The 9,317-nt window shown below is 44.5% G+C and overlaps 1 protein-coding gene across 10 annotated transcripts in view; it reads right to left on the bottom strand.

The window, feature by feature from the left end:
- Nucleotides 1-9,317, bottom strand: part of DEPDC5 (DEP domain containing 5) — a 106,249-nt gene that overhangs the window by 85,423 nt on the left and 11,509 nt on the right. For all 10 annotated transcript variants that reach the window (XM_019506840.1, XM_019506846.1, XM_019506843.1 and 7 more), the window contains exons 5-11: nucleotides 8,994-9,079; nucleotides 8,148-8,231; nucleotides 7,382-7,431; nucleotides 5,400-5,469; nucleotides 4,626-4,704; nucleotides 1,657-1,718; nucleotides 686-755 (exon numbers count right to left, since the gene is read on the bottom strand). In XM_019506840.1, coding sequence (XP_019362385.1) covers nucleotides 686-755; nucleotides 1,657-1,718; nucleotides 4,626-4,704; nucleotides 5,400-5,469; nucleotides 7,382-7,431; nucleotides 8,148-8,231; nucleotides 8,994-9,079 — 501 coding nt within the window. The remainder of the gene's footprint in view (nucleotides 1-685; nucleotides 756-1,656; nucleotides 1,719-4,625; nucleotides 4,705-5,399; nucleotides 5,470-7,381; nucleotides 7,432-8,147; nucleotides 8,232-8,993; nucleotides 9,080-9,317) is intronic.

Raw genomic sequence — 9,317 nt, 5'->3', positions numbered from 1 at the left:
TATCCAGGTCTTGCTGCAGTCTTTCCCTCCCTACTACCATGCTCAACACCCGAACAGCCCGCCCCATCCCACCCACAGATCCAGGGACACAAGCCCTCCCCACCCCCAAGCCCTCCAGGGATGTGTGTCCCCCACGGACAAATCGATCACGGGTCTGTCCTGCAATCTAACCCAGCTATGCAGGGCCTGCCCCAGCTCCACTCCTTCACTCACTGCTGTGGTGCAGGGGGTGCAGACTGAGGCCCTAGCAGTGAGGGAGGGAGCAGGGCACAGGCAGGAGCAGGGGCTGGGGGATAATCAGAGGCCTGGGGGGCACTTTTCTCCTGGGCCTCTGCTTGTCCCACCCTCGGCCCAGCCAGGGCCCCAACTCCCCCCAGACCCTGCCTGTTCCCCGCTCCCTCCCTCACCACTGGGGCCTCGATCTGCCCCTCCCCCTTCCCCCCACAGACTTACCAGCTGCCGGGGGCACGCTCCCAAATCATTTTTTCTCATTTCACTTTGATCTGCCCCCCTCCCCTTCCCACCCCACAGACTGACCTGTGGGAGTGGGGGACAACACAGGGTAGATGTTGGGTTGCTTTTTAATTAAGGATGTGATCTCCCATCCAAAAAGGTTGGAGACTCCTGAGTTAAAGGCAAGAGTCGAGATGGAGAAGAAATTTAAAAAAATGTGGTACCATCTTACCTATTGATTTTGCATCATAAAAAGTTCTAGAAAATAGAACCACTGTCACTTCATGGCTGCAGTTCTTCTCCTGTCCAATAAGAATGGAAGGAAATGAGTAAAAGCAAGACAGTTCTAACTTCTGACCCATACAGTTTTCAGCATATAAACAGGAGCTGCACATTCCCAAAACAGCATAGATTTCCCTGAAAAAAAGGAAAACAAGCACCAGTGCACCTGCAGACTATACTCCCTGGAGCTTGTAAGACTCTGCCATGCTAAACTGAACAGTATCAGGCTAACAGATATAGCTGGTCTAATAAAAGATATCACATCTATCCAAATAACCTTGTCTGGCTAACAGGAATATGTAAGAGGAGTATTTTGCATTACTCTGTAGAGACTGGGAATGGAACTGGTGAGCTGTGCAGAATTTCTTGGCCACATTCTCCCAGGGTTCCTTGGGAAGCAAAATATAGGCTCAAGTAAAGGACTAAGTGAAGAAAAACAGAGCTACCCAGAGTTCCCTTGAACTCCTCTTCTCCAGTCCCAATTAAAACGAAGTAGACCAATATTACCAGTAAAGCTGCATGGAGTTTAGGTTTGTGATTCAGAGCTCTTGATGCCCTATGTCTCCTCCCACTCGATTTTGTCTATTTCACACTCACCCCCATTGAGGGTTGCTAAAATGTTCACGTTTATACTGAAACTTTTGGTACTGAGGCTCTTGTTTTTGAAGCTCCGCAGCTGAGTGAATTGCAGGCACTGGAAATTAGAATAGATCTTTCTGCAAATGTGTAAAAAAATGTAATGTTTTACAGACTGGCCTTTAACTGTCCACATTCATGTTGTGGCTCCTACCCCTTTTCTTCAGAGTACAGTACCAGAAGACAGATACTGACTGCATGCAGTAAGTTATACTGCATAACAGGCAAACAAAAGGGGTGACTTGTTCACTTTGAAGCAGAATCTATTCAGAACAGCAACAATACCTTCCATTTGGTGAAGAGATCAGAAAGGAAACCATTCACAGCTTTCTCAAAGTACAGGTCCCCTACAAAGACAGCAGCAACAAAAAAGCATCAAACATTTGTGCTTATTTCTCTGATACGTCCATACGGTTCCTAGTAACCTTACCCTAACAGTGCCAGCACAATGATTTTTTTTAGAACTAAAGCCTATCTTCCCGCTGTTGAGAGTCACTCATGATATTACCAAAGCAAAGAACATGAAAAATGAAAAAAAAGCAGGACAAGTTTTACAGGAATGAACATAAGGTACAGCTTTCGTGTCAAGGACATTTGACCCCTAACTTCATACCTCTACAATGTAATTATGGCCAGGGATCCAGGTTCTCTGTTTGCCATGGAAAAACGTGGATTTCCTCTTTTAAAGGAGAAAAACCCATATTTTCTCCTTTAAAAGGGAGAAAAACCCAGGAAACTGTGGGTTTCTCCTTGCAGGCTGGCAGAATTCCAGCCTGCAAGGGTCTGCTTGGGGCTGGGGACAGCAGGACACAGGGGGCACCATGTGCATGTGTGTGCACGCACATACAAATGTGTAGCAGCCAGGCAGCAGTGCAGAGAAGCTCCCACTACATAAGTCTATGGGGTGGAGGGACACAGACCATGCATCGGGATGCAGGGGGTGGGCAAATGCCCCCCAAGCAGGATGTGAAGAATGGGGCTACAGTCTGGCTGGACCAGCTCCAGGAAGAAGCTGCCTCCACAGCCCAGCAGTGGGAACCGAGCATGGGAGGGAACACTTCACTACCAAGGCCACCAAGGTCGGGTGCTCCTTGCCCACCCAGCAGCAGCAGCAGGGGCCACAACTCCATGTTGCTGCTGCTGCACCTCACCTTGGCAGCCATAGCAGTGCAGCACTCCCTCCCATGCTGGGTCCCAGCCTGGGCAGCGGAGGCAGTTCCTGCTCAGAGCTGGTCCAGCCCAGCTACAGCCCCACACCCTGTCACAGGCACAGAAATCTGGGGGGATGGGCACATGCCCACCCACAATCAAGTCACCTGTGCCCCCTCCTCACAACACATGGCCTATACACACACTGCCCCTTTTCCCACCCTCTTCTTCATACACTGTGGAGCTAGGGCCCAAGGACAGGGGGCAGCGGGTTGGGAGTGAGGGGCACCAGAAGTTGTGGGGAGGTTGTAGACTGTAAGTGAGGGGCACTAGCACGGCCAGTGGGCTTGGAAGCAAGGGGTACTGGCAAGGCTCAGGGGGCTGTGGCTTCAGAGTGAGAGGCAACAGCACGGGCAAGAGCAGGGCATCAGAATATCATGGCTGCTCAGCAACACAAAACTGGGGGGCGGAAATGGGATAGACACAGCTGCATCTGAACCCACATTCTGGTGAATGAAGGGGGCAGGGGAGGTCTGATTTCCCATGATCACCCCCCCCCAACGCCAAAATATATAGGTATTTCAAATTTATTTTATAATGATTAAGGCACTGATAGGTTTTCAAACTGTAACTATAGCAATAAAATGTTGTGTTCAACTGATACCAATAAAACATTAAGTATTAGCTGAGCAGAGAGAGAGAGAAAGGGAGGGAAAAAGAGAGAGAGGGAGGGAAAGAGAGATTTCATTTTAATCATGGAAATACATGAATTGGGGGAGTTGATCAGTGAATCTGCAATTTTTAGAGAAAGAAAACCAGGAGTCCTATTTATAACAAACTAGGAAATTCTCTGTTGTATCTTCTTCACACAGAAGATGCATGAATGTTTTCCTTTTCCGCTCTGTATGGCTGCCGATATGCTTGTACCTACTCAAGGAGGCGTAAAAGAGCAGTTAAAGAACTCAGCCAGAAAGATGGAACAATGATATATATAAGGCAGCTCAAGTACACAGCTTCAAAACAGTTAAGATGATCCTGACTGGGATCTAGGCCAGTGTGGGATTCCCTTTCAAAGGCTAAGTTTCAAAGGATGGTCCATCAAAGACCCTAGAAAAGAGGGAGATTTAGAGTGAGCTAAGCAACATTGCCCAGGGTCTGTCATTGAAAATAAGCTGACAAGCTGGAAAGATTCACAGCCATGGAAAATGTACCATAATCAATAAACAGCCTAGGCTGTTTCTCCCAATTCAGACATGTGAATTAGCTATATCAAGTATGTCAAACTCACCTGGCTCTACAGGCCAGTTGAGTGTATGGGACCAGTCTACAGGCCAGACTGGGTCCACAGATACTCCCTGCCCCCAACTGCATGCCAGATCCACTGCCCACAGTGCCTGCTCTGGCCAGACTGGGATACACACCGCACATGCCACCCGCTCCAACCAATCCAGGACAGGCACCACATGCAGCGCAGGTTTCAGACCAGTCAGAGCAGACACCAGATCCGGCACATGGGGAACCAATGGAGCACATTGCCCCCTGCTGCATGTTGGATCCAGCACTTGCTCTGACCAATCCAGGACTACACCACACACAGCGCCTGCTCCAGGACCTGTGTTGCATGCAGCACCTACCTCAGGCTGGCCAGAATGCATGGCTTGTGTAGCACAGTCTTGGACTAGTCAGAATGGGCATCATGGGCACGGGATCCAGTATGCTGGGGGGATCCCAGACAGCACCAGGTACTGGATGACGTGACTCTATATGCCAGATCTTTGACACCCCTGAACTATATAAGTAGCCTTAGCTATGGACAGAGAAATTAAATTTGAGTCAGGGCTTCTGCAGGTAGGACGCCCTTCTTGTTTTACACCATGGGCTTTATACTTGTGGATGAAAGAGCAACTAGGACCTTATTTTCAAGAAGCTGTTTTTGAATCACTTTAACCAACTGCAAAGACAGGAACAGTGCTTTGGCTAGTCCAGTACAAAGCCAGTGCTGTGTCAGACGCAAGGACAGATATCTGAACCATACCCAGAGAGAAAACAAAAGCTTTGCACAACCACAGCCTCTAATACAAGGAAAGGAAAAATTACCTACATACCATAGATGTCAAAATCCCACATTTCACAGCTCATCTGGATAAAGATATAAACCATGGCTGAAGTTGAGCGGAACACCACCTGCAATGAGGTGAAAGGTGGTATTATCAATATGTGCACACTCAGAGAAATCTTTAAGTTATTTTCTACAAAGAAATGGTTTCAGATCCCAAGCAGTAACCTAACATTCTCTAACACCACAGCTGACTGTAAAGTTACCTAAAACTGTGCTTACTGGATTGTGGCACTTTCTTCTCAAAGGTTCTTGTATTTCAAAAACGTATACAAATCTTAAGACCCTTCAACCCAGTTCATTGCCAGTGCTAACTGTTTGCTTTTTGGAACTGGGTACTGTTCTCTACAACATTCATTGCCATCTAGAAGAGTTTCCATTAACCTGTACACGAGCAATAATCAAAATGATCAGACACGAACATGGAATTGAAGGATCTATCAATGTACAGGACAGCACAATAGCCTATGTTTTCTCCTAAGTTTGTATTTCATCTTTCACATTATTATTTCCTTCAGATGAAAACACAAAACTGGGGAACAAAAATTTTTTAACCACAAGAGTCCTGGCCAAAGAACCTGCCAAACATCAGGGAGGATCAAATAAAGAAGATCCTAATATCATACAGTAACTCATTAATGGTGTTAAACACCAATGCTGTTTGCCATAGGGTTACCAAAGGTGCAGTGATTGGACACCCTTGATTCAGAGGCCCTGAAGAGAGAAAAAGCCAAAACAAAGAGAGACTTTATAAAGATCTTACCCGTGTATCCTCACTGATGTACCCACATGTGACCTTCTCACTCTTAACCCACAGCTCACCAGCCTGTGCCCTACAAACAAACCAATTCAAACACAAAAATAACCTGTTTTAAATAAAGTGGTTATGGAAATCAGAAAATTGAACCTTGTGTGTCCTAGCTGGAGACAAAACAAGCACTGCATCCTAATGGGACAGAAGTACAGCCACATAAATGCATTTCAGTAAAAATCTGTCTACATAAAAAATATTTTAAAATAGCCACCACATGGCCCCAGTGCCAAAATGCTTCCCACTGAATTGCTCTCGCTACTAGTCCTGCTACAACATCACCCTAAGAAGTTTTTGTTTTGTATCCTCTTACTAAACCCCTTGTCACAATAGTATTTAGCTGTCAGCAAGTACCAGCAACTAACCATGTGGCATTCACCAAAGCCAACATGTGGATTTGTCCCATCTCTAATTCTCACCACTTTAATTGGACTCAGGCACCCAATAACAGGAGACATCTTAAATGTGGAGCTTTAATATCTGTCACATGCTTCTCAGAAAGCCTAAAAACACGTTTATGCTTTTATCAGGCACGATTCATTCCTTTTAAATCCCAGCTCAAGACTGTGTGTGTGAGATTACCATACAAAAATTAAGCCACACAGAGACCTAATGAAAATTCAACCCTGGTAAAAGAGCACAGTATAATTATGATAAATACTATGTATTATGGCTCTCTTGAAGCAGAAAGCAATCAAGACCATTTCAGACACAGGTGCAGTTATGTAATGAGCACGAGTGATGCCCAACTAGACCATGTCCTCATTTCCCTCACCCATCAGAGACTGATTTTGAATAGTAATCCCTCTTAAAAGGACTTCCCAGGCCAACCATGCTTTGGGTTCTACAGGCCCATGTCAAGAAAGTAGCACACTCAATCCCAAAAGAAAGCTTAAACCAATAGCACTTGATTATACAAAAACAGCAGTGACAGTCTCCAGAGGAAGGAGCATTCTCTTGTTGCTGGAAAGTTTGGTTCTAACATATGAAGTAAAGAGGCAGGTGATCAGGAAAGCAAACTGGGAGGAAAAGGATACTTGAGGTGCTCAGACAGTGAAGGGGAACCATAGAAATCAGAGAGATGTAGGGCTGGAAGGGACATCCAGAGGTCATCTAATTCAACCCCTGCCTGAGGCAGGATTAACCCTATCCAAACCATCCCATGCAGCCATAATATACTCTACATAAGACTACCCTCAACCCTGATAACACAAGATGTAACACCTTAGACTGCCACAGGTAAAGCAAAGGAACCACAGCAGCCAATGTCCTGCTATTATAAAAGGTTTTAAATATATGATGCTTTCCCTTCAAGTATTTGAAAAAAGTGTTATCATATCCCCTTATTAGGCCTCTTTTCCACAAACTGAACATGCCTAACTCCTTTAGCTTCTCTTCATATGACTTGCTTTCCAAGCCCTTTATCACCTGACTCTGTACCCTAAATTCTCCATGTCCTTTTTTTAAATGTGGGAGCCCAGAACAGCATTCAGTACTCTAGATGAGACCTAATCAGTGCCAAGTACAGAGGCACCATCACCTCCCTTGGTTTGCACATAATGCTTCTATTGATACATCCCATAACTGCATTTGCAAGAGATAAAACACATACTCAAGATTATTCAGAGAACTGGAGTCCATAAAAGATACTTTCCTTCTGTTCTCACATTGGGTGTGTTGAGCTCACTTCACTGATCTAATATCACCAGCATTAATACAGCTAAGTGTTCTGTAACCGAGTTCAAAAGCTAGAGGCAGCAGATTTCTCCCTTGACATTTTCACATTGACTGATAGCTGTAAGTGTTAAAATGCTAGGTATAAAAATCCCCAAAGCATTTCTTTTTACAGTTATTTGTTAAGTGAGATCTCTCTGCACATATAAGCGCTTCCATACATGGATACAAGGAATAAATCAGAACAGTGCAATACTCACCGTATCCCAGCAAATTCCACCTTTTGAGTGATGTAGGCACATGTGCTGACCTACAAAAGAGAATTTCAGAGGTCAGGAAAAAGGGGGGGGGGGACCACTCAAAGCAACCAGAATGACCTGCAGGATACAGTCATCAGAACATACTGCCCCTACACCATTCTCCTAAAAGGCTGGAGAGCATTTTACATGTTTACAGCTAACATTTAAACCTCCAGAAAATCCCCCTAGAGCTTCGGAAGGCCACTGGAAATAGTTTAATAACAAGAGAAGAGATCAAGTGAGCGAGGGAAAAGGCAGATAAATTTGTCTGGTCTACAGTTTGCCACACTGGATAATAGCCACGCTCTTGAGATTCTGAAATGGGAGAATTTGAGGCAGATGTCCAACAAGTGGTAATATCATGAAGCAAAGTTATTTTAGTAGATTTTTACATGACATGTACTCAGATTCAATCTCTCCTAAATGTTCAATCAAAAGAATACACAATGTGATAAGTGCAGGTAATCAGAGCTCCATTACAATAAGTATTATTTCCAGAAAAAGACAAGGAAAAACTTAACTCATAACTGCAACATTCTTACATACAGCTCCATGTCAAGTCACAAGGCAAAGAAACAGACTGCTTACAAGCCCATGCCTTAGCCTTTTCACCCAGTCTCTATAGTTCTGTCCATTTGCATGTTAACTAATATTACATGTTCCTTAATAGTAAGAAAAGGCAAAATACTTTTGCCAACCCATACATTAGAACAAGTATAGGCTTTACCAAGCTCTTCTTCAGTCGCCACATATCCCCACGCCCAATGTACTGATCCTTAAAGGTAAGCTCCACCAGGTCAAGGGTCACATCCTGGAAAACAGAGATGAAGAAAACATGTACTGATGTGCATTTACAGTGCATTACCTTCTATGGGCACCCATATTTGTGCACGACACCTGCTTTGCAATATGCTAATTAGCACACATCAGAGCAGACTCAATTAATCAAGCCTGCTGGAATGTGCTAATTAGCAGCTTTGGTGTCATGTGTATTCAGTGTTCCCACGCTTCAGAATGAAAATGGGGGTGCTTTAACTAAAGCTCATTGAACAATCTTCAGTTAAAGCGCCCCCCACCACCATTTTTAAGAGCAGGACACTGAATACATGAGACACTGCAGGTGCTTTAATTAGAGCAGCTCCTGAAAGCCGATCTAATTAAAGCACCCCCCTTCCCCAACCCCGGAGCATGTGTAGAGATGCCTTAACATGTTCTAGTCTTGGTCAAATGTTACATAGAAAGTCTTTATAAAGGTCTTAAAAGATAAAGAACGCTCTCATAAACCTTCCCTCTTGTTATGAAATCTCTAGGGAAACTCACATGGCTTGTACAATTGAAAGTGACAGGCTGGCATATTACATAAATCAGCAAACTTCAGAGTAAAGATTTGAAGACCCTGCCTTTTCCCACTAGCCACAGTGCTGACTTGAAGCACAAATGAAAATGTCTTTTTTTTTAAACAAATATTTCTATTTTGATGCCAGAATAAACATGGAGGCACCAAAATTCCCATTTGTACTGTGAAGCGAGGCAGACAGAAATACTATTACTGAAGCTTTGATCATGTACACACCTTCGGGTCCACAACATTCACATGGACATCCTGGTATGGTCTCAGTCGGAATACCTGAGCAACAGTCTGATCCACACTTATAGTTTCTACCGTAGAGAAGGAAAGAAGGAGGATTAGAGAAAGGCAGGGCCCAAAATAGTCTAAGTTGGCCTCATCCTATTTTCCAATACAAAGTGCCAAAATATAAAAGGGACTTAATGTAGGGCTACCATGGGATACAAAGCCTAGAAAGCTAGCATCAACATCTCTCAATGTTCTGAATAAGATTCAGGCTCTTATCTGACAGGATAGGAAAGAGAGGTGGGGGTGTGGCACTCTACATTA

This window comes from Gavialis gangeticus, unplaced genomic scaffold, assembly GCF_001723915.1.
Source record: "Gavialis gangeticus isolate Ggan-Ray unplaced genomic scaffold, GavGan_comp1, whole genome shotgun sequence".
Lineage (NCBI taxonomy): Eukaryota > Metazoa > Chordata > Crocodylia > Gavialidae > Gavialis > Gavialis gangeticus.
This window is presented reverse-complemented; position numbering and strand designations above follow the sequence as displayed.